Consider the following 26,249-nt stretch of genomic DNA (forward strand, 5'->3'; position numbering starts at 1 on the left):
AAGGAGGGGAGAGGGTTTGTCAGTGGGTAGGTGGGAAGGGGACATAAGGGATTTTCTGTAGGGTGGCCTCAATTTTCTCTCTGAAGTAGGAGGCAATGCTAGTGGCAGACAGTGAGGGGATGTGGTGAGAGCCTACACTGATTCTGGGCGAGCACAGATGGCTCGGCTGACACTGGGAACCACGAAATGCAGTGGGCTCGTCCATACTTTGTGCAACATTCTCCAGATCACTGCGGGACTCCAGTGGTGTTTTAACAAGGGCTGGGAGTGCAGGAAACTCGAATTGTGTTGAAAACATTCATTTAGATTTCTAAAGTATCAGTTACTTAAAAAAATAAATGTCTTTAAAACTTCAATTTCTTTAGCAAGACATGCTAGGGGATAGATAATGCCTAAATTTTATTCTAAATAGATTCCAATCAGAACCTAAATGACTAAAAGAATAAATGCCACTCCATGTAATTGCTCAGCTAATTTGTGTATATTTACTGCTCTATTCACCTTTGCAGAATCCTTTGCTTTACCCTCATTCTTGGGTGCTTTGGAGCTGGAAGCATTCTTCTTGGCTTTGTCCTAAAGCAAAGGAAATGTAATGAGGCTATTGTTATCATCAATCAATCTAGCAATTACCTACTGGCTGCAATCAAATCAATTCAGACTACTCTTTTTGATAGACTGGAGATCTCCAATTTAATTAAATAATGCAAGACTTTAAGGTACGAGGTAAAAAGCACAAAAATAAGGAGGAAAGTGTGGGTCACACTGATGCTCTGCCAATTTCCATGATGCATGATTCACCCAGACCTTATTTTGTTCATCAAAACATAGCTTGTTTCTATCAGGACTGGTTTTTATGTGCCAATAGAGCAAGAATAGGACACTGTTTTCAGTGTTACACAAGAGAAATGGAAACAACCACAGAGAGCTGGGGCAAGTCACAAATAAAGTCCATTCACCATGGCATTATTAAAAAAAGGCATTATTTGTGAGTTTCCAGGAGTGAGAAATAGGATGCTGAGGCCGTCTAGAAATTAAGTCACCCAGTATGGGAAGCACTGACAATTCAGTGATTGGTAGATATGTTTAATAACAGCCAAACAATAGCAAAGAGATCTGCAGTATTTAATCATGTGAAAATAACAATAAAGGGCACTCACTTCACTTTTCCTTCTATTTGATTTATGGAAGGGTATGGTTTATAGGTACAAGGCCACACACTTGTTGAATTACACAATTTTTTTCATTCACTTTTAGTCACGTTTTGAGCACCTGCTAATGCTAGGCATTTTGCTAATGCTGAGCACAGAGGTGGAAGACACATCACTACTGTATAAAGCACACGGCTCAGCGCTGTAATACACATGGGACGACAGTTAACCCAGAGGGCAGGGAAGCACAGAGGGGCACCTTGGCCTGGGAAGGGAGAAGCAGTAAGAGAAGTCATCCTGAAGGAGCCGATGCTTGAACTGGGCCTTGAGGGATGAGCAGGAGAGTCAGCCAGCTGGGCAGGGCAGGAAACCCCAGAGGGCAACGGGCATGAGAGCGTGGCATCGTTAGGGACTGCTCTCATTTTAAATGACCACCGACAAAGCATTACTGTCGCATAACAACAGAATGTGGCAATCAAATGATGGCTATAGAGATTATAAAGCAACACGGAAAAATTTTATGAAATAATGTTAAGCAATATATGGTCTCTAAGTAGAAATATGTAAAACATATACATATGAAAAAGACAAGAAATATACAAAATAATAGCGTTTGGGGGTAGTGGAATTATAGATATTTTTTCTTTTCTCTACGGCATCATTCAATTCATTTTACATTCTAAAATTATATATATGTATACACACATACATGAACACGCACATTCAAAGAAAGTCAGTATGAAAAAACACAGTACCTTTGCTGTGTTCTCTGAGGTTTCTGTAGTTGAGGGACAGCTGTCAAAATCCCCTGAGAGGGCATCAACACAGTCTTTGTCATCTGCAGATTTCTGAGATATTAATAGAAATAACCATCAGTGAAGAAGCACAGGCAAAAATGCTATATAGGACATTTTCCCATATCACTGATAATAAAAGATGTTTATAAAAAAAAAACCTTGCTGACATTCTTTTCCTAACAAACTAATATATTGTGAAGGAGATAAGAAAACAGGATAATCTTGGGTCAGCCAGGTGGCGCAAGCGGTTGGCTTGCGCTCTGCTGCGGCGGCCCAGGGTTTGCCAGTTCGGATCCTGGGTGCGCACCAACACACCGCTTGTTAAGCCATGCTGTGGCGGCGTCCCATGTAAAGTAGAGGAAGATGGGCACGCATGTTAGCCCAGTGCCAGTCTTCCTCAGCAAAAAAGAGGAGGATTGGCACTGGATGTTAGCTCAGGGCTGGTCTTCCTCACAAAATAAATAAATAAATAAATAAAACAAAACAGGATAATCTTGACTGCTTTATTTTCTTTTACTCTTTTATACAAGTTATTTAGTCTTCTATGAGCCTCAAACTTCTAATCTGGAAAATGGAATTGCCTATCTTGAAGGGCACTTGGGAAGCCTAAAAGGAAATAACACACACACATTCTCACATGCACACCTTGGCATCATACCACGCAGAAGGTAGGCATTCAATAAATTTTAGGTTTCTAAAATGTAAAAGTTGCAGCTAGAATAAAAAAATTTTACTGGAAACATGCAGCTATGGCACTTACCTTTGATTCCCCGGGTTTCTCTGTAGGTGGCTTCACTGGTTTGCCCTTAAAAACAAAGCACACTATTGATTAAACAAATCTTTGTAAAGGTTTACTTAGGTGTAGTCAGTATTTATATAATTCATTATCCAATGACTTCACTTGGATAAAACAGAGTATAGATTTGCAATAACTGATAATCCCTACGATTTCTCCACCAGTTTTGCTTAATTACTTCCCTGTAAGTATATTTCAACAGCCTTGGGGAAAATGCAAGAGTGAGAATCTGGTCCTGGGAGTGAAATAAACACTAATTATTTAGGACCTTTCTGCCACCATGTGTTATAATTCTACTTAACATGTTACCAAAAGTAATGTGTTTTTAGATTTTATTTACTACAGCTTATTACACTTCGGATCTGAAATGTCTACAGATATTAGAGTTTTTTCAGTCAAGATTACAAGTACAACTCATCAGGGATTTTCCCAGCTACAAAGGCAAGGGCATTAAACAATCCACTTGCCAGAGAAGACAAACAGGGTCACGTGGTACTATCAAAGCAGGAAGGATTCTAGTAGGATGCAGAATTACTGTCTTAAGGAATACTGAACGCAAGTAAGGAGAACTGAGTCCTGTAATAGGAGATATTGAAGCTGATAACCCTCGTTAAACCAGGGAGTCATCAAACTCACCAAATGAATCAGTACAGAAAGAGAAGGATGTAATTTGGGTTTCCTTGATTTTGTTTGATGAACAGGCCTGGAAAGGGTTATTTATCATCTCACTGACTTGCAAGTAGGAGCCGAACAGGAAGGGGTGGGGTACAGGCCAAGTTGATCTAAGGAAAACTGGCTTCCATGTTAGAGACAAAAGGCCAGGGACTTCTTTCTATATCTAAACACTGAAATAGGACTTGTGATATGGTTTTGCCTGTCTTTACTCTCAACAGTCCTGGTGGTGGTGTAGGAGGAGGAAGAAAGGGAGACCCCAGGACTTGGAGGTACCTTATTTATTTGCCCTATTAATTATTCCAATACTAGCTCCTTTTCTGTTCTCCTTAAACAGAGACTCTGGTTCAGTCAGGATTACAAATATCATTCTTTTTTATAGCCTTTTCTTGCAAACAGAATTCATCTGTGTACAGTCCTTGGAATCATTGTTAAGTATCAGTGAGTGACTGAACATTATTCCCCTCTATTTACACCATAGGTGCCCAGCACAGTGAACATCAAACAACACTGGCTCCAATAAATATTAAACAGAATCCTAGACAGCCTGCTCATCAGGGACACATTAAGTCAGTCAGTCATGTTACATTTTTATGCTGTTGTTAAAGTGCACCTCCTATTCATTCAAGTGAGGCTTGAATTTAAAAAGCTTTGGAGTATATATCCAGTGCAGACATTTGCCTTCATTTACCTCATCATCCTTATCCAAGAGGTGTCTATAGTCAGGTGGGATCGTGTCATCTCTTTCTCCCAGCTTGTCTCTATGTTCAGCTTTAGCTTTTTCCTATAAACATTGAACAGAATTAATATTCATTTCTTGCTTCACTTAGAGAAGACACTCTAAAATGTAGCATTCAGCATTTATTATACTTTCCTGAGACAAAACATAATGGTCTGTTTTTATTTTTTGAGCAACAGAACAAAACGGATGACTTCAACCGATCATTAGTTGAAAAAAGTGAACACATGCTTCTTTATGTCAATCCACAACTCTGAATTTTCTACCTGTATTTTTCAATTGAGATAAATGATTAAATAATTACCCTCAGAAACCACGTAAGGAGATAAAACCAAGGGTATAAAATTTTTTTTATGTGAGTTTCACTTTTCAAATAAAAAAATCAAGCTTCTGTACCTTGGCATTTAGAGAGGTAATATTTACCACTTTGACTATTTCTAAGCAACCCCGAAGGGCCAGGACAAGCAGCAAATCTGAATGGACGTGCTGACTGCTTGTGTTGCAGGTGATGATTACCTGCTGTTGAGCAAGCAGCATCCCCACTTCAGTGGGGTGTGGCTGGTCTCTCTGTCACAGATTCAGTGACACTCAGTGCCCCCTCCTTGGGGGTGGAGACAGATCTTATTGTTTTGCATCATTCTAATTTCATTTTTCAAATACAGGTTAACATCAATATCCTATGACAATCATAGAATCAAGACCTAAGGATTCTTTGCAATGCCCTGTCTTTGCGACATTGATTTGGCTGGTCAGTTACTTCTTTGTTCCAAGCTAAACAGACTGTGAAGTACTGTATATTGTTAAGTATAAATCAGTACTTATAAGTGTTGTATAAGATATGTAGAGTTAATAGGTTGTGTCTGTAGACAAACCTCTGCACACTGCTCAACTCCTAGTCCAGTGCTCTTTTCCTTTAGGAATTTGCATGAAGAGTTAGTTATGTCGGCAGAGAAGGCTGCTAGGGAAACTTCTGCCAAATAGGTGACCTCTGCCACTACACGTGCAGAACACGTCAATCTAAAAAATGCACATATGTGTGTATCATATATATGATGTCCTTACTACCAGATAAAACCAAGAAAAGTTAATGTGGGAAGAAGATAAAATTAACAAAGCAGAGCTGTGCTTTTCTATCTTAACAAAGCCCGATCTCACCAACAGGACATTTGCCCGAATCTGTGCCACAATACAGTCCTCACTGAGGAAAAGAAGAAACGCAGCATCGACAACAGAATAGGAAAAAAGGAGACTTAAGTTATCCAACCGTTCACGAACTCTAGACAAAGTCAGAGCGGTTTTTTCCTTTTGTGTGGAGAGTAGGGTGTTCCATACTATAAAAATCTTGAATTTTCACTTATCTTTTTCTTTTACCTTGACTTTATCCTCTAACGGTTTGTTCTCATCGGGATCAGGCTGCCTTTGCCCTAGACTGTCAGAAAGTTGATTCAGGGCATCGTCGAGTTCCTTGTTGCCACTCTGAGAGAAAGTAAATCAGAATTAGTCACTGCTTAGCCAAATCAGGTCACCTGTTGGAGTGTGGCCCCAACACTGCCACTAAGACTTCCACAGGCTCGAGGGGTTTTCACCAGGGCAACGGCAGGGCGGGTGGAAGGCCCTGGACCCGCGCCCCTTGGACGGTGCTCTTTCTCCTGACCTTTCACTCTCTGCACTTGTCTGCGCCTGTCTACCCCTGTTCCACCCCAGATGTCTTTCTCTTCCAAGAAAAGAAGTCCCTCCTGAAAAGATGGCATTCCTGGCCTGATTTTCTAGAAAAGAGGTCTTAAAATGCTTTCAGTGTATGTAGCACTACTGGTGACATACCAGTCCCCAGCAAAGAGAACTCACATGAATTATGATGGCTTAGTTTACTCTTTGATTCCCAAGTAAATAAAGCTTTACACCTAGTTTTAGTGATGTCTTCAAAGTATTAACTAAAACTAGACTCTGACGGGAAAAGTGATGGGAAAGATGTCATTTTAAAACATACTTGTGAAAGGCAAAAAGGCTTTTGAATCCAGATGTTTACTAATAGCCTCAATCAGGGCAGAACCCCTGACCTGAGTATTAAGAACTGAAGTGTAAATGGCAGCCTGGGTAATTAATGATTCTTTCTTTCTGTTGCACAGGGACTTTCATCATTTTGGATGTGTAACACACACACACACACACACACACACACACACACACACACACACACACACACACACACACACACACACACACACACACACACACACACACACACACACACACACACACACACACACACACACACACACACACACACACACACACACACACACACACACACACACACACACACACACACACACACACACACACACACACACACACACACACACAGCATTTTACTGGTTTTAAGTGCTTCATTAGAGACCAGGATTTAGCAGCTAACGGTGGAGCTATGCACAGCTGGGTCTGGGCTTTGTCATTTGTGCCTCTGGATGTTTTCAGATGATCCTGAGGCTGACCCAACAGGAAGAGAATTCATTCAGAATCTCGGAGTACAGCACTAAGTAAGCTTTGATGCTACATCAAAAGGAAAGGAAGCATAGCTGACTTCACTAAGCCACTTCATCTCCATCTAGCAAACGAGGCACTTGTTCTCAACTGAAGGAGATGGGGATCTGGTTTAGGGCAATCCTTTATCTTTTGATGTGCCGTGGTCTCCTTGATAATGTATAATTTGGTACTGCACAGCAAATTAATCAAGGAAGTCTGGAAAAGCTTTGGACCCACAATCTTGCCTTAGAACATGTAAATAATTAAAACAATATTTATACTGAGGTTTTTCTATTGCTAGCATGAACAACGACAATTTTTTCCTGGTGTGAATGGGGGTAAAATAACGCAATTCCATGACATGTTTGTGAATTTTTGTCGGGGAGAAGCTCAAACACTGAGCAATTCCATAAAATAAACTTGAGGTTAAATAATGCATAGTATTTATAGCATGTGTCAGGAAAAATATAAAGGAGAAGAAAATAAATTATCAGGAAAGCTCGAGAATTTTAAAAATCTAATAATTCAGATATATACACATGCACATGATTGCACTTTCAATTCTAACAAAGTAACAATAACATTAAGGTCCTCGACTGTGTGTAAAATACTTTCACATACATTGTTTCATTTAACCATTCCAGATATTCTCTGTCATCTCCCTAAATCGCCAGCCTTATTGCTTCTGAAACAGAAGGTGTCCAATCCTCCTAACGATTTTATCTATTTTCATTTACTCTAAGCAAAAGTACTATTTTCTGTCTTCTTGACGTTGCTGCTGTGAAAACAAATAAGATATGTTGCTTACTGGGCTGTCAGGGGGTGGACCTGCAGCGTGGGTGGTTGGAGCTGGGGTTTGGGAAACCACTTCAGAGATGACAGCTGAAAGTTTAGCATCTTCAAGTTGCTTTTGCTAAAAAAAAAAAAAAAACAAAGGAGAAAGATATTCTGATCAGTAACATGTTGTATATAAAAATTATGCCCACGATGCCATCACTAAATACTACTCTGAATATAGCTTTACGATTGTTTGTTCTTTTGACTCAAATGGACACATAGTAACGCAATCTTAAGAGCAATTTATATTTTACTTCCTATTCCATTGCGTTATTTTACACCATTTCCTATTCATATTTGTTATTCTAATAATGATGACTTAGAGTTTCATGGTTTGTTTACACATTTCTTGTCGTACAGTTAAGTTGTCTGCAGTTTTTCAGCTTTCTTGTTTGTCATTAGTCACTCTGAATAAGTTCTAGAAGTGGTTCTTTTTACGGTGCTAGCTATATTCTGCCAAACCGCTCCATACTGCTAAAAGCAATGAACGAGCATGCCTGTTTCCTAGGGCCTTTCTGGACTAAATTAGGTATTTATCACATATTTTCAATTCTGATAATATATTAGGTATAAAATGATGTACTACTGTTACTTTAATACTTGGTATATGGTATGGGGTTTCAGTATTATTATTTTTTCTTAATGTTAAATACTATATTATTCCAGAATCTCTCTGAAATCATGATTTCTCTCATTTTAAAAATATGCTAAATCTGTCATTTATGTTCGTCTTGATTTTTTTCCCAGTGACCTGTGGCTTTGCTTCTTGACTCAGAATTGTATTTTTTATCATTATTGTACAATAAATCCTAGTGTTTAGTTGGGTTAATCTTCCCTAAAAATATTGAAAAATGTTTTTCAGTATTTTTTCATATTTTTATGCATATATTTTAAAATATATTTTAGAATATATTTTTGAATAATATAAAGTAACTTATTGCTATTTTGATAAAAAATTAATATATAAAATGACTGGAAACAATCATCATTCTTTTAAGACATTTAGTCAAACTGTCTTAGATGTAGTGTTTTAATTTCTTTGTGTTCTTATTTTTCTATTCATTTCTTCTATTGCAGTTTTCTTTATATGTCTGACATCTGATTAGATAATTATATTTTCTAATTTGTTACTAATAATATACATAGCATACATAATGTTACCTACAAATGTGTTGTATACAAATATACATAAATATTCCTTTAATGTTTGTCATTTCTTTTTCACGTGTTTTTAATGATTCTTCCACACAACATTAAGCAGAAATGACAAATGAACTTTTCATACTTTCTGTTTTTAAGGGAAATGCCTCTAGCTTAATACTGAATATTTTTCTTGAAATTAAATAGACACTCTTAACATATTAAAGGATTGTCTATTTTTTAAAGATTTTTATTTAAAATATGAATGTATGTGAAATTTGAAACATATCTTTTTTTTTTCTATTTTTGTTTTTTTGTGTGAGGAAGATCAGCCCTGTGCTGACATCTGCCAATCTTCTTTTTTTTGCTGAGGAAGACTGGCCCCGGGCTAACATCCGTGCCCATCTTCCTCCACTTTATATGGGACGGCGCCACAGCATGGCTTGCCAAGTGGTGCATCGGTGTGCCCGGGATCCGAACCAGCAAACCCTGGGCCGCTGCAGTGGAGCGTGCACACTTAACTGCTTGCGCCACCAGGCCAGCCCCAAAACATATCTTTTACGTGGACATAATCATTTGTTTATTTGATACTCTACTATGCTATATTATTTTCCTGCTATTGAATGTTTAATTTCCAACAATAGCAAACAATTATTTTAATCATTTTATATTCCATTTGTTAATAATTTTACATCTGTAGATTTAAGTGTTATCTTAAGTTTTAAGATTAAGACCATCATTACTTGCAGAAACAACTATTGTAGGCCATCTTTTCCAGGACATATTTATATCACATGGGAACAATCTAGTGTTAAACATTTAAGAGTCAATTTTAAAATTCTATTGGAAGGAAAGTTTGAGAACAGTTCTAATCTCTTCAGTTTTTCTTTTGCTTAGGTTCTGTGAATTGTATGTTTCATATTTTTGTTTAAAAATTTCTTAGAGGGCCGGCCCCGTGGCTTAGCGGTTAAGTGCGCGCTCCGCTGCTGGCGGCCCGGGTTTGGATCCCGGGCGCGCACTGACGCACTGCTTCTCCAGCCATGCTGAGGCTGCGTCCCACATACAGCAACTAGAAGGCTGTGCAACTATGACATACAACTATCTACTGGGGCTTTGGGGGAAAAAATAAATAAATAAAAATTTAAAAAAAAAATTTCTTAGAAAATTATTGCACAGTGTTTCTTTATAATTTAGTTGTTCTCTTGTACTGATGATCATATCTTTCTTACTTTAAAGCTAAATTTTATTTGTAATATTTTTTCCTCTATTATATCTGCCAATGTTTCATAAAATGTTAGACATTCATAAAAACCAACTCTTGGCTTTGAACTATTAATAATTTATTTGATCCTTACATTGATTATTGTTCTCATTTTAAAATTTAACTATATTTGTAAGTTTTTTTCTCATCTACATTTGTCAGTATTTTATGAAGTGTTAGTTATTTCAAAAGAAACAACTGTTGGCCAGTTAACTCTCCGGCTGCTATTTTCATCACCTTACTGCTCCTTTCTTTTGGTTGGTTACTTTACAATAGCTTATTTAAATTTAAAATAAAAGCTTATTTATAATATATAATATTAGCTATATAATAGCTTTATAATAGTTTATTTAAATTTGAAATTTAAAATCAAATTAACATTTGGTTTATCAAGTTTCTCTTTTTCTCTATTACTGATGAAGGCATTATGACAATAAATGTATCTCATGAATACTTTTTTGGCTGCTTATCAAAGATTTTGATTTGTGATGTCTTATCCTTGATTTTTAAAATAGTCTATTGTGAATTTACTTCTTGATTTCAGCACTAATATTTTAAAATTTCTCTTTTTAAATAGAATTTCTATTCCATTTTATTGTGATCAAAGAACATGGTATGCACAGTAGCCTTTTATACTGGAACGTTAATTATGAGTCAGTATATGATACTTCTCCCCCAAAGTTCTTGGGACTTTCTCCTAGAAATAGTCTTCTATTTTGACCATTGACTTTTACCATAATGGATTATTTCTACTTTATTAACTAAATTGTTGTCACTAACAAACTTTCTTGGCTAGATTGTTCATCTTCTAAGAGTAGGATTTTTAAAAAAATGGTTGTTTTATCTCTAATCATTTCATGGCTATACATCTCCTTGGGGGGGAGGGGCATATAAATTCACTGTTACATTTTCTCTTCATTTCTAAAAGAAAAATACCCTAACTGTTTTAGTAAAAATAAAGATAGGATGAGGAAGGAAATTAAGGCATTGGTTCCCCCACAATTTGTTCAGATGTTCTGCATCATTGTAATGATGCTTCCACATTCCCAGGATACTGCTCACTTTATATTCTTCCCTAAATCAGGGCTGGGGTGCCTCCTGTCATGTGGTCTGTTTGTATGGAAGAGGATGAGAGGAAGGTCATGGAGCAGGGTGACTGAATTGCCTGGGCGTGATGCTTTCATAGGGGTGTAGTGAGGAACATGCACTGGTTAGTAATCCTTGGAAGGGTTTACTGCTTCATCGAGAGCAAAAACTTTGGGCAACTCCAAGGAATCATTTCTTCTAGTTGTCACGCATTCTCTCTCTCAACTGATACATATTTTCCATGCCATTGTCCACACAGGAACAGATGTAAACAGATAACCCAGACCTCAGAAAGAAAGGTTCTGCAGTTATATAAGTTTGGAAACTCCAACAGACTTATAATACATTTGCATATAAAAAGCCCTGAAAATCCTACAGTTATAAACCTGCTTACCATTACCCAACATCTAGTAACAGAATTCCCTTTGAAGGCTATCTATTCCACACAGAGCTATGTTTCTCTGGGAGGCAATTTGGAAAATGATATTGTAGAAATAACCAAGTTGTCTGAGAAGAGTTTTTGGATAAACTCAATTTTAAGTTTTCTTTTCATAGGTGTGCTTGATGGAGTACATGCTCATTGCATCAATTAGTTATACTGTGGAAAACATCCCCTGTGCTGGAACAGTATTTCATGATGCAACACATTTTTAATGGCTATGATGTGTTGAGGGCCATTAATTTTGTGATTGTTTCCTCAGCTCCCAAGTCAGATTCCAAGTCACAAGTTTCCATGTATTTCTGCCACTCTAAAAGGAAGTAAAACCAGGAGTTTCAGACTTACAAGAGATGAAGTGTCTGGGGGACCAGTGAAGTCCTTAGATAAAGCATCAAGAAGAAAGTCTTCACTCAAGGGCTGCAAGAATCAGGAAATGTATCAACAAACACTACCTCATTGGTCTCCTCTTCAAAATGATGTCACTGTTTATATGCCGATCAACTCATTAGAAAGAAAGCTATGCCCTTCCTGAATTAACAATCAGGGCCAAATGAGAAAGATATACTCAGAGAAAACTGGCTTGCTTACTGGAAGTGGTTCCTTGGGGTCTTTATGCAGGAGTGGTTTTCCATCTTTATCCTACCCAGGGAGAGAAACACATGGCATTGAATCATTTCACATTTATCCTGCGTGTGAACTCTTGTAAACATTATAAGAGGTTGACAGGTTACACCTGATGCTGTTGTAATAATAAATTAGATTCGTCATTAGATTCTGTCACCAGAGAATATGCTCTAACTAGTTCATGTCTACAAACAGCCCACATACATCAGACATTCCCTAGGCACAGGGGCTACAAAACGGATGGGACATGGCTTGTGACCTCAGAAGCCCACAAACTAGTGGGGACAAAACATGCAGGACAAAAACATGAGAACAGTTAACGTAGTCACATGTGCTGTGACAGGGCACTTGTGGGTGGAACACTGTGGGAGCATGGGATGAGCCTGTCACTCGCTTGGGGGGTGGGCTTTGCAGCAGTTGCCTGGAAAAAGCTGGTTAACTTTATAAGCAATACATCCAACTAATATGCTTCGATTCTGTCCCAATCCCTGTAGTAAGCACTGGGAACACCACAGAAACTGAGATAGACACAGTCTCTGACCTCAGCGAGCTCATCCTGTGGTGAAACTTCGGGCTCTGATGATGCCAAGCTTCAAATGCCTCTCAGTGCCACTTCCGAGTAATAGGACAAAAATTGGGGCTCTTTAGTAAAAGACTTAGAAATAAAAGGTAAATCCTATTTACCCACATACACAAAAATAAATAACTGCAAACTGATATATATGATGATTTTTCCTGATAAACTGGGCAAGTTGGTTTTTTGTTTGTCTATGCAAAAGGCGAGGAGGTGCAATGGCTGCAAGTATTCCCTGCTTCTCCCTTGATTGACATAAGCTCCTTGACCCCCTTTTCCATCTCTGCAGGTTCGCTCGTACCTTCTGACCATCCCTCAGTTAGGAGGAAAGTGGAACCTGGGCTTGTTCTCCACTATCCCTTAGCTGCAAAGGCAGCAAATTTCCCAAGTGGCCGATGGGACCATGGCGGGCACGTGTGCTCCACACTCAAACTGAAAGGCACTTAACCTTTCAGAGCCTCGGCTGAGATGCAAGATAGGGCCCCTGCTACCTTTGAGTCTAGTGTGGATGATATTAGTGGACTAATAGTATTTGGTGTTTGAAATATTAAGAAACAAGATCTTTATATTCCAAGTCTGTTTCCATGTCCTTTCCTTATGTATATGAAATTCAGTATGAATTAAAACAAAATAGAAAAAGACCCCAGCCTGTTTACCTTGACTTCTTCTAATCTGTAATCAGGAGGAATTGTTTCTTCTTTTTCACCAAGTTTTTCACGATCCTCTTCTTTGGCTTTTTCCTGAATAAAAATTATACCATTTTCATTGTTAATACATCTTTTCCCATAAAGTAGATGTCTGAGTGACTAAATGTGAGGTAAATAAAACCATCATTAGGTTAGAATGTACATATGGCCACAGGTGTAGAATTCCTACAGGAACCTAATCTTCAACACACTGCATCCTAGTTCAGCAGGCTCACACACCACCACCAAGCCTGCTGGGCTTAAAGGCAGTTGTGAGGAGCTGTAGGGGCAGCTGCCACTTCTCTCAGGACCTCAGCAATGGAATGCAGGTGGACAAAGGTGAGCCGAGAACTCTGACCTGTGCATGCTGTCCATCCACTGCTGCGCTTAAACACTGATGCTCCCTCACATTTAGCTTATTAATCACCATATGCACAGTAATAGAGAAAGCCAGCTGGTCATGTGTCGTAGGAAATATTAAAAAAAAAGATGACTAATTTATTTGGGAGCGAGGGCGATCAACGATAGTTACTTTCTAGAAGTACCTGAGCTGCCATTACCTTGACTTTATCCTCCACAGGCTTTCCATCTTCTGGATCCACTTCCTTCTTCCCCAGGCTACCAGCCAAGGCTTCTACAGCATCATCCGGCACCGTGCCCTTCTAAAAGCACATTAGTGGATATACTAAGTAGGTAGTTAATCACTCCTTTGAAAAGAGACTATATCAAACAATTCAGAAAAGCATATGCTTATTTTAGGCCTACATAAGAAGCATATGTCATCCTTTTTTTTTTTTTGTGAGGAAGATCAGCCCTGTGCTAACATCTGCCAATCCTCCTCTTTTTTGCTGAGGAAGACTGGCCCTGGGCTAATATCCACGCCCATCTTCCTCCACTTTATATGGGACACCGCCACAGCATAGCTTGCCAAGCCGTGCGTCAGTGTGCACCCGGGATCCGAACTGGCGAACCCTGGGCTGCCAGAGTGAAGCACGCGCAGTTAACCGCTTGCGCCACCAGGCCGGCCCCACATGTCATCTTTTAATAATTTGAATTATCAGTTGAATTAGAATCTATGTCTAAAACACCTAAAATGTTAAAAACTAGAGCAGGTTTCTTATATTAAATGTTAAGTTTGTGCAACATATACTGACATCAAGAAAGTTAAAAGATCTAACCTAGCATTTTGGTTTGGAAATAAGGAAGACAATGGAATGAGTATACCACAGAGATGTTGAAAACCAGGAAAGCAGAAAGAAGTGATCTTTATGGTGACTGTTCAAGAGATGGCAGAGAAAGATTTTCAGGAAGGCCCACAAGAGGATACTCTTCCCAATGTTCTGTGAAATAGCCTGGCCCATCCCGGAGGCAACGGTGGCTCAGATTGAGCATCTACTGAGGTATAAAAGCTTGTGTTCTCTATGTGGCTTCTAGTGGTCAAAGTGGGCTCCTGCTGATTGGGGTAAGTGAATCATGACACATGATTCAGGTGACTGCCTGTGGCCAACTAACCTAAGCGACACAATGAGAACCATCGACCTGTGGTCCAGTTGCTCAAAATGAAATGTGTTCCCTCATGATGTAGTGAGCTCCAGCCATGCTGGTTATTTAAAATGAAACTGGATGAACACAGAATATAAATGGTATAAAAGGAAAATAAAGGCGAAACTATGTTTGGGCTAAAAGATAGGACTAGATCTGGCTTTTTCCAAACTACAGGTCATGATCCATACATTAGTGCCTCATAAAATCAATTTAATAGTGCATAGCCAGGACTTTTTTTTTTTTTAATGAAAGAATAGAAAACAGAATGCATCATACCTAAAACGGGTAAGTATCATTCATTAAACTGTTGTTTCTACTGTGTGAGTCCTGGGTTGCAATGTCGATGAATTTCCTACGGTTGGTCTTGGTCAAAAATGTCTCAAAGTTTATTCTTATCATAAAAGTCTATGACCTCACATGGAGTACATGTTGGAATTTTTAAAAGGGTCGTTCTGTTTTATATAGCCTAGCCATCATTCTACGTAAGAAAAGTTGTTTTTCTGCTAAGCTGCACTGCAAAAGGAGAGAGCACCAGTGAGGAAAGGGAAACTGAGTGGGAAGTGATTTATCACCATCTAGCGGTTGGACACTGCATAGATTTTATTCCCGGGGGTAACAAAACTCCCTGATGTATTTCACCTGTTTGGGATTTTATCTCAAGTGCAAGAGCTGCAGTGGTACCTAAGTCTTAGCCAAGCAATCTGAGTTGCTACCTGATCTGAGACACCTGCTCACACTTTACTCTAGTTTTCTCCTACTCGGTGCTGTAGAATCTTTGGAAACTACTGCTTCCCAAGCCTGTGCCCTTTGGCTTAAGAAATAAGTGAAACAGAGGTAGAAAAACTAGGAGGCACAGCAGTCTTAAGAATTAAGGAATCTGGAAACAGGACTAAGGACTGAAATTTCTATTTCTGTAGTATTTCATGTTGTCAAATTCATTTTTTTTTTTTTTTTTGTGAGGAAGATCAGCCCTGAGCTAACATCCATGCTAATTCTCCTCTTTTTGCTGAGGAAGACCGGCTCTGAGCTAACATCTATTGCCAATCCTCCTCCTTTTTTTTCCCCAAAGCCCCAGTAGATAGTTGTGTGTCATAGTTGCACATCCTTCTAGTTGCTGTATGTGGGACGCGGCCTCAGTGTGGCCGGAGAAGCGGTGCGTCGGTGCGCGCCCGGAATCCGAACCCAGGCCGCCGGTAGTGGAGCGCACGCACCCAACTGCTAAGCCACGGGGCCGGCCCCATGTTGTCAAATTCAGAACTAGAACTCAGGTCTCTGGATTTCCTCAAACTTTTTTTTTTTTTTTTTTTTACAAACCAGAACTGCACAGAGCACACATTCATTTCCCTCCTCGGCTCCATTTCCTTTTGCTCAAGAATCCTCAAGCCTTTCTTGAGTCCTCTGAGCTTTATCTCACTCCGCGGCTCTTCTCTCTGGCTCCCACAGGTGTCAGAATCCCAGAAATGCCAACTAACCTCAGCGATGGTAATCTCGGCAACCGTGGAAACCAGAGTTGGTGGAGCAGAGGCCCAGGGAAGGAGGTTAGAGAATGGAAAAACAAGAGCTCTTTCTTTTTCTGTCCACTAAAAATCCAGTGCTCAACTCTCTACAGTCAAGATAAAGTTTGGAAAGGGACTAACTGAGCCCTCCAAGGCCCTGGCAGTCACACTTGGCATGAGAGGTAGATGACAGACATTTAGGTCACAAGAGTTCTGCCCTGGAATGTTGGCCATTGTCTTTTTGATTCTAATCACTGCCTGTTCCCACTTCCTTCACCAGTCTCTTCCCAGATTCTCTCCTCCTCTCTTCTTCTTTACCACTGTGACCTGTGGCCTAGTTACCACAACGTAAAAGTTTCTGGAGAGTATCCTGAGACCTCAAAAAAACAAAAGGGGGTCAAGTCCCGTCTATGACAGGAGAGAGACCCTGGACTTGGAGGAGATTTGCAGTTGGCACCAAGGCCTTCCTTGGTAGGAAGCAGCCACCGTAAGGCACCAAGAACACTTGCCCTACACTTTTTTCAAGGCCCCCTTTTCTCAAACAACTAAATGCACTTACCCCAAGTACACCAAGCATTTCACACCTCTTTGGTGGTCTGTGCTCGGCTCACTGGTCCCCCCAGCAAAGCAGAGCTACTCCCACTTCTCACCGTGATCCTGTCCTCCCTGCAAGCCTTTCCTAAATCCTCCTGGAGAGGGGCTCCTTCACCCATGTTCCCACGGCCCTTTTTCCATATGAGAATGATCCAATTGTCCTGGAAGCTTGAGATCTGGCCCACACCCACATTAGACTCAAAAGTAGCAGGGGTCATATCTTTCATCTCAGCTGAGGCTCTGAAACATTAAGTGCATGGCTCAAGCTTCATTTCCCTCATCTATAATAGAGAGATGATCAGACAGACTTCATAGTATCCTCGTGAAAATTTGATGAGAAGATATTACAAAGCATCTAGAACAGTCAGCTACTCAGAGTGTAGCTTCACTAAGTCTGTAGTAATGAAATATAGTTCCATCAGCTATTATCCTCTGAGTCAGATTTTATCTGCTAATAGAAACAAAACCCACAGAATTCAAAAGGAAACAAAGATTCAACTAGTTAAATATCATGCTTCATACAAAAATTAGAAAGTGAGAGAGAGTCAAGAAAAGAAGGAAATGGAAAGGCATTGAGTCCATCTGTTCTCCCCTCAGTCGGGAGTGGGGAAGAGTCATGATGATATTGTTATAGATTCTTCCACCAGGAGAGTCAACAAAAGGTAACATCGGGCTGTTTGTGGAACTCCAAATAGGCTTGAAAGGTGCAGGAAAGTGAAAAAGCATGATTATCCACAACAGCTGAGGAACTAGAAAGAATTTCAGAAGGTGAAAGCAACACACAGCTTGCAGCAGTTTAACTAAAATTTAAATCTAGTCTTAATTTCTAGCACATCCTTGAGGCCCAAAGAACAGCAGATATTATAACTCTTTAAGATTTTATTTTTATCTTGTCAGAATAGAATAATATGATGGTAATATACAGTAGAAAGTGCATGGGAGGAAACACATTACTTTCTCAATGCCCAGAGGATCACTCACCGAGGTAGCTGGCTTGGGTGGTGCCAACTGTACACTACACATGGAGGTCTGAGACACAGCCTCTTCCACAGGAGTCGGGGCAGCAGCCTGAGATTCCTGCAAAAAGAAGCAGGTCTGATGAAGAATTTTTAGAAATATCTGATTAGTAAGACTGGACAACAATGGATCAACAATACACTCTGCTCTATCATATGCTGTGAGCGTGATTTGCTTGAATGCCTAAGGAGTGTTGAGTAGTAAATAAGTCAAGGCATGTTAAAACTCTTCTGCTACCATTACTTCAACTTTGTTTTACCTCTTACCTTGGGTAGGTTACTTAACCTCTCTGAGACTCAGTTTCCACATCTGTAAAAGGAGAACAATGATAGTGCCTACATCTCAAGGGTTGCCATGAGATAAAACATGTGAAGCGTTTGCATAGTCCCTGGGAACACAGTAAGCCCAATAAGTTTTAGCAGCTATTGTTATGTATATTATTTATTTTTCATATATAATAAAATAATATACCAATTATATAATGCAATATTTTATATAAATACATCTTTTTTATATATCTAAGAATACCTTGTAAATTTTATGTACAAATGCAAGTTAGTAATGCTATCCCAGGGGTTCTCAAAGTGTGGTCCCTGGACCAGCAGCTCAGCACTACCAGGAAACTTGTTAGAAATGCAAATTCTTGGGCCCCCACCCCAACATATTAAACCAGAAATTCTGGAGGTGGGGCCCAGCAGTCTACGTTTGAACAGACCCTCAGGTGATCCCGATGTATGCTAAAGTTTGAGAACCACTGTGCTATCTTACTTTATCACAAGAGTAAAATTTAAAACAAATTGCCTTTATTCCAGACATTTACGAAAGCCTACCCTATAGGCAAGATGCTCCGTAGATGATCATTAATAGGGTATGAGGTCTTTCAAGGAGATCACTATCTATTTAAAACTGTGTATAAATGTTAGAGGTGAAGACCAACACAGCCAGAACCTTGTTGGTAACATGCCTTAACAGTGACGTATAAAGAAAGAATGAAAGACCCCTTGGCGTGTTGCATTCTGCTCAATAAGAGTTGGAAGGGTAGTAAGGTGTAGGCAGGAAAAAGCAAGAGACAAAGGCCATATACTTTAGCAGAGCTTTAAAGGATGATTACAATTTTAGTTAATCTAGAATTAGGAGGGAAGGTTATTCCAGACAGAAGGAACCACATGAGAAAAGCCGTGGAGACACACAAGCACTTACTGTCACAGTTTAGTGATGCGAGGACACACCTTGGTAGGAAAGGAAGCTGGAGCAGAAGACATTAGCAGGAACTTGATTTTCTAGGGACTGGGAAGCTCCTGAGGGTTGGAGCAGGGGAATGATGTGCTACAAATGTGCTCGGGACAGAATAATTCTGGTGGACATACAGCAAGGACTGGAATGAGACTGAAGACAGAGGCCATTGCCATCTGGAGGTATGTGGCGATGACAACTTTCACTAGGTCAGTGACAGAAGCAGGAATAGAAAGGAAAGCATGGGTGTGAATGCTTTCCTGAAGGACTAATTACAGGACTTAAATTGCAAGAATATCATGGTCAGCTGGAAAAAGCACGTCTAGAAAAAGGCAAACTGCCCATAAAAAAAGATGGCATAATGGGCCTTTTTATCAATTACTTCACACTAAAATAGTTTCGGTCTCACATTTTTAAGATTATAGAAAAACGTAAGAAAATAGCCCAAACTAGAGACTTGTATTTTTACCTCTGTTTTTTCAGCTGGCTTGGATTGCTTTTCTTTGCATTTAGACTGGTCAAAATCTTCTGCAAGTTCATCAATGATTTCTGATTCACTCAGGAGCTATAATATAAGAAACACTGTATATGATGCAGTGATTATTTTTACTCTGTTAAAAAAGCTTTCATAGAGAAAATTTTTTTCTGGTTAACAGATATTAGGTCATATTTTAGGTTCTAAAACCAAAAGCTAATTTATATAGGGCATATTGTTCATTTACCAATGTAAGATAAACGTCATGCACAAATAAGGAATATTAAACACCTCAGTACCACAAAAATATTAATGGTTTATCTAGTCTAAAGTTTTCCTGATTCCTCAATTTCACAGTCATTTTCTTCAAATAAAATTGCCTGTTCTTTTCTATGAAGATTTGTATAGTTTTTTTTTTTTTCTATGTGATTGTTTTTTTCTACTTCCTAATGACTTCCCTTCTGAGTAAGTCAGAGAAAACATGGATGCTATACTCCTTTCCTATGACTATGTAGGGGTTTGGCAGGAAAGTTCTGCTACCCCTACAGTTTCTTCAGGTGGGAAGTATTATTATTTGTTTACTGTGACTAGTCAAAATCTCCACATACCCTAATCTATGGCAGAATGAGCTGCAGAGTTGGACAGCCTGAGTTCTGAGTCCTGCCCTTGCTATTTTCTAGCTGTGTGACCTTGGGCTTTTTACATAACCCCTCCGCCTCTCCTTAATACCAGGTTGACATACAAGTCTCCACAGTGAAATCCAGTCTGTCGGAATTATCTCAATTTATACTTCATAGTTCTATTATTTTTTAAGTATGAGAAAAAACTTATTTCCTAACCTTGGGTTTTTCTTCTGGCTCTGGCAATAGTGGTTTTCCATCTTTATCCTGTAAATGAAATTGAAAATTCATTGAAAATGAAATAGAAAATTTTGCTTTCATGTCCCATTAAGTTTGTTTTTAGGGAATTTCAGGATATGAGGGGAGAGCTTTTTTTCTTATATTTGAGTGAATTTGTATTTCAGATTTATTTTTTATGAAGTATCAGAAGAAGGAGTTGACCTGTAAAAATCAAAAGACCAAATGTTATCGAGTATAATGCACATTTACTTTTCTTGAAAAGTTACTGAAAAATTTTTTCCATCTATTGGATAAAGGAATAGAATTTTTAAAAAAGTTCTTTGGCAAGAAAGATAGAGCTACACTAGTGAAAGATTTAAAAAAATTCTCAATTCTCCAACCCAGGGTGCAGAGGTAGATGTCATTCCTACAATACTGTTTTAGTTTACTGGATATGAGGTTTCACCATTTAGAATATTTCTAAAAATGAGAAACTTTCCATATATAAGCATATATAAGGATCGCAACTATTTTCCATCATGTGTTTATGTATATTATTTCAATGATAAATTACAAATATAATTGCAAGAGTTAGTCCACCATCCTCACCTCAAACCAAAACCACCATCAACAAAACCACCTTGACTGAGGATACTGGTAAATCGTTGTACATTTGTATCTACCACCTCGAAGATCTAGGGTGCTTTCATTCATATAGCAGTTAGAGAAAAAATTATTCCCAAATTGTTCCTTCTGCTTTAAGGTTAAGGATCTATGTGAAGCCTTGTTAACAGGTGAAACACTTGAATGTGTGGGAAGTTTAATGACCACATGGTAACTATTTAGGAAACCATCCCTTAAAGGATCCAACTGTAGAGAGCAGAGAAGAAACGGTTCAGGGTTTTCCGAGTTAATATCTGAACTGGGACAGACATGTCCTTAAGCATCATGGGGACAGACAGGACAAAACATGATGTGAAGGCAAGAGGAGTGAGCTGCTGTTATGCACCGTGGCTAACAATGTACCGTGGCTGGTTTTAATCTGTACTCCAATGGGATTGTTTCCTCATCTTCACCACACTTCTTTATTTTCTCTTCTTTGGCTTTTGCCTGACAAAAGTGGAGGAAAAAAAAAAAATAAACATTTGAATAATACATGTAAAATAAGATGATACTACTTTATGTACTTCATGGGTGTGGTGAGAAGATCAAATCAGACAAAAGTGTCTGAAAAACTACTTTTTGTAGTTTACAAAGCAGAAGACCATGGCGAGGACTGTGAGGAAGGCAGTAGGGGGTGACTGAGGGAAAACAACACAGCCAGGAATCCTGGGGAAGCGCCCCTGCCCTGCTCTCAGGTACTCTATGACCTTGGGAAGCCATTTATGTCCTTCTTTGGCTGGTTTCTACAGCTGTAAAATGGGGCTACTAATAATTTTTACCTAGCTGACTGACTTGTAAGGATCACCAGAGAAAAGTAAACAAAACATTCTCTGAGACAGTTAAGCACAGTGCAGAAGTCAGTTGCAATTATTTTCACAGGTTTCATCTGTCTTTCTCAATGAGGCAATTATCTAAGAGGGAAAAAACAACCAGTTCTCATGAATGTTACACACAGCTCTGCAATGGGAGAATCATCTCAACACAAATCTTGGCTGATCCATGGATAATTGGTTTTACCTCTTTTAAAAGGACTCCCTTCAATAACACCGGGATTTCACTGGATTACTGAACCATCAATAAACAACTGCATTAGAAATAAAAGTGTAGGGCCAGCCCCGTGGCCTAGCGGTTAAGTGCGTGCGCTCTGCTACTGGCGGCCCAGGTTCGGATCCCGGGCGTGCACCAACGCACTGCTTCTCCGGCCATGCTGAGGCCACGTCCCACATACAGCAACTAGAAGGATGTGCCACTATGACATACAACTATCTACAGGGGCTTTGGGGGAAAAAAAGGAGGAGGATTGGCAATAGATGTTAGCTCAGAGCCAGTCTTCCTCAGCAAAAAGAGGAGGATTAGCATGGATGTTAGCTCAGGGCTGATCTTCCTTACAAAAAAAAAAAAATAAAAGTGTAGCTCCATAGTGGATCACTGGCTTCCAGGGTGTAACATTTGCATTTTAAACTACTGGTGAGTAATATGAAGTTCCATGACATAATAATTTGTACCTATATCAAGGCATGGATTTAAATCATAAACGAAGGAGTTCCTGGGCACAAAGGGAGTGGCACTTAGCAAATTCCAGCTCAATCTACTGCTCCCATGGACATCTCAAACTAAGACTGTAGCTCTCCATTGAATGATTAGTGGATTAATCAATTTAAAAAATACTAAGCACTTTTAATGAGCCAGGCACTCTTCCAGGCTTTGGAATTAGTTTTATTGTTCTATAGAATAACAACCCTCATTAAGGGATCAAAGGTTCCCCTCCCACACATTTCCAGCTATATTCCACTGTAGCCTATGGAGGAAGTCCTGTTATGTAGTGGTACTCCCCAATTCAGAGATTTGTGGGGTCTCCACCTATGAATCTGCCTTCATGAAAGTCAAGGGTCACCTGTATGATAAGACTGTCCTCTCCACTACACTTAGGCTTGTGGACAATGAGAGTCATGTGCACAGCTAGATCCTTTCTATTCCTCTTTGATCTAGGTAGTCTTTAAATGCCTGCACTGTAAGCATTGAAAACAAATGTGTACTGAATTGAAATAGCGCCAGACTAGGTAACTACATATAGAAATGGGGAAGATCAATAGAGGTATCATTATAGAGTATTTATGTTATGATACATTATAAGAATGACAAGTAGGCATGGACCTCTTCTCTGAAGCGTTACGTAGTTTTTCCTCAGGGAGCTCTCTGGTATGGAATGTACTGGAGTGGCTGTGGACTCCTATAGGATATTGACTTTTATGAGCCCTATCACAACATCAGACTATTATCCAGGAAGTAGTGAATTTGCCATCAGGTACTAAAAATTCAACTTAATAATCCAGAGGATTGGAAGATCTTCTTAGGAAATATTTACACTTTGTAGATAATTGAAAAGGAACACTAGTGGAAAAGAAAGTGGAAACTACCGGAAAGAGTGGAAAAAAATAGTTGTTTTTGTTAAAATTTCAGTTTACTGTTGCTGAAGTTTTCTAGAGGAGATTTAACACATTTATATGCATCCCGAAACTAGTTAACCCAAACTACTTATAAGTTATATTTATGTAACGTTTTTTACATCTTCTTATCTGATTTTAGTCACTCTAAGACTCTTTGTGTCCTGGGATTTAAGTTTACACCTTCTCTCCTCAAATTATCTTAAATCACCCTAATTATCTGTTAAAAAAACCTGAGTCAAAAGGCAATTGGCAGGCTGCCCTGTAGCCTCTGGTGGTGGAACCACAACTCAACTTGGTCTCCTGACACCACCAGGGTTCTGCCAGGACCACCCTTCCCTTGAGACATTTCATCCATCTGGCTGCTCCAAGCACAGTGTGCTTCTCCCCCTGTGTTTTAATCAAGTTTCCTCTCTTCCCGATACATTACTTGGTCCTGGAGGACAAGGGCTGCTTCCCCTGCTCCCTTGTGTTCGCCTTCACAAAGCTTGTCGTGCCATGCTGCGCCCGGTGAGGCCTCAAAGAAAGCCGAAGATAGAAATTGGCCCATTTTGGACCAGGGCAGTCCCAGACTCAGGGAGAGTGGCTGGCGGTCGGTGAGACTCACCTTCCCCAGTGACTCAGAACAGGAAGTGACACAGCAGAGGCAGCAGCATTGTGACAGCGACACCTGCCAGCTCCTCTCCCTGATCTGATAGAATGGTGGTTCCTGAGGGTCCCCAGGCTGCATTTCCATGTCCCCTCACTACTTCCCTGTTGGGAATGCCCCTGGGGCAACTCTCTCCTTTCCTTCCTCCTTTCCCCAGAGGACTCAGTTGAAAAATTCTTTAAAAATTGAAATTTAAGGGCCGGCCCTGTGGCTTGGTGGTTAAGTGCGTGCGCTGCGATGCTGGTGGCCCGGGTTCAGATCCCGGGTGCGCATCGAGGCACCGCTTCTCCGTTCATCCTGAGGCCGAGTCCCACATACAGCAACTAGAAGGATGTGCAGCTATGACATACAACTATCCACTGGGGCTTTGGGGGGAAAAAATAAAAAAAATAAAAAAAAAATTGAAATTTAATATTAAAACTCTCCTCCACCAAATACAAACTTACTATGGCTCAGAAGGCTAGTTAAGATCTTGGAGTGGGTGGGATAAACACTCCTAGCATCACACTCTAACACGCAGGAACTCCAGTGACAGAGAATTGTTGATTTTATTCTAATTTGAGACAAGATTTTCACATCTTTCCCAATCGTTATAAAAAGAAGGCTCTCCCCACCCCATCCACAGCCATCTCCCTCTCTCCTTATAAAGAGAAGCACCTGGAACCCTTCTGCAATTACAAGTTTCCAATTTCCAAGAGAGCAGACAAACCTATTTCTCAGCAGGCCACGGCCTCCGTGTTATCTCATGTAGTCAGGTGTCATTTAAGCTTTGGCAAAGGAGATTAGCGTTCACTTTAAATGTTAAAATTCCAGATGTTTTACAAGACAATTAAATATCCTTCTTGGTTGCTAATTACCCAGCAATAAATATCTAAATTAACCAGACTCTGAAAGTAAGGCAGAACGAAGAGGAGTTCATTTTTAATCTCCAGTAAAATAGAAGTTGCGTGAGAATTCTCTACACGTGTGATGCACTTAGCTTCGTAACCTGCAGACTAACAGGCTTTGTATACGAACTCCAACGTCAGTACCTCATCAACCTCCTTAAAGGAGCTGAAGTCGGGCTCAGGGTCTGGCTTCGGGCTGCCCAGCGAAGCTGAGAGCGCCTCCAGGGCCTGATCGCTCATTGCATCCTGTTAAAAAGGAAAAATTCAGTACATTAAAAAAGAGAACATCTCCTCAGCCTAAACAATCCATCCACTTCTTGGTGAAATATAAATTCTAAATCTAGAAGATGAAACGTGGATTGAGGAAGGACGTAGGAAGGCCCTTTTGTTTGAAACCTAGCAAAAAGAGAGAAAGAAAAAAGAACTTACCAGTGAGTGAAAATTGGAGCTAAGACACCTTACTACAGTAACAGTGCTCTCTGGGGCACTCTTCACCCCTTATGAGCAAGCTAGAACTATAACAATAGTTACTATAAAATACTCTTATCAAAATAAAAGCTGCAAGAAGTAAACTGTGACTATCCTGTTTTTCTAAAACTGCATCTCTAAAAATGACTCTTGACTATTCTGTCGTTTAGGAAAACAGCTAAGCCCAGGAGGCAGGGAAACCTGAAGCGGCCACTGCCTTCTCCTCCGAAGGCTCTATGGTTGATTGCTGTAGGAACTCCCACTCCCAGGGGTGTGGTGCTCACCACCGCTCCCAGCCAGCCAGATAAAAATAAACTGCCCACTCCCGGAGGGGGAGGCAGAGCAGCCCCCACAGAAACTGCTCCTGGCATTATCATGACTGTTCGCACATGGGACTATTTTCTCCACCAGCCCAGAGCTGCAGGACCACCTTTTAGGATTTGTGAGAATTAAGTCATAGCTGATTGTGGTTAAGAAAGGTAGACAGGGGCCGGCCCCGTGGCTTAGTGGTTAAGTGCTCCCGCGCCGCTGCTGGGGGCCAGGGTTCGGATACCGGGCACACACCAACGCACCGCTTCTCTGGCCATGCTGAGGCCGCGTCCCACATACAGCAACTA

General features: G+C 39.9%; 1 protein-coding gene across 4 annotated transcripts in view; it reads right to left on the reverse strand.

The window, feature by feature from the left end:
* CAST (calpastatin) overlaps positions 1–26,249 on the reverse strand; it is a 118,956-nt gene that overhangs the window by 11,443 nt on the left and 81,264 nt on the right. For 3 of the 4 annotated variants that reach the window (XM_087430010.1, XM_087430012.1, XM_087430014.1), the window contains 15 exons: positions 25,309–25,410; positions 21,548–21,631; positions 20,522–20,569; positions 19,677–19,772; positions 17,939–18,034; positions 13,883–13,984; positions 13,293–13,376; positions 12,027–12,077; positions 11,784–11,855; positions 7,484–7,588; positions 5,524–5,628; positions 4,105–4,197; positions 2,706–2,750; positions 1,904–1,996; positions 502–573 (listed from right to left, as the gene is read on the reverse strand). In XM_087430010.1, the coding sequence (XP_087286136.1) occupies positions 502–573; positions 1,904–1,996; positions 2,706–2,750; positions 4,105–4,197; positions 5,524–5,628; positions 7,484–7,588; positions 11,784–11,855; positions 12,027–12,077; positions 13,293–13,376; positions 13,883–13,984; positions 17,939–18,034; positions 19,677–19,772; positions 20,522–20,569; positions 21,548–21,631; positions 25,309–25,410 (1,248 nt within the window). The remainder of the gene's footprint in view (positions 1–501; positions 574–1,903; positions 1,997–2,705; positions 2,751–4,104; positions 4,198–5,523; positions 5,629–7,483; positions 7,589–11,783; positions 11,856–12,026; positions 12,078–13,292; positions 13,377–13,882; positions 13,985–17,938; positions 18,035–19,676; positions 19,773–20,521; positions 20,570–21,547; positions 21,632–25,308; positions 25,411–26,249) is intronic. The other variant, XM_087430013.1, reaches the window with a different exon arrangement.

The sequence above is a fragment of the Ceratotherium simum genome, chromosome 4 (genome assembly GCF_057802395.1).
Source record: "Ceratotherium simum simum isolate JZ-2026a chromosome 4, ASM5780239v1, whole genome shotgun sequence".
NCBI lineage: Eukaryota > Metazoa > Chordata > Mammalia > Perissodactyla > Rhinocerotidae > Ceratotherium > Ceratotherium simum.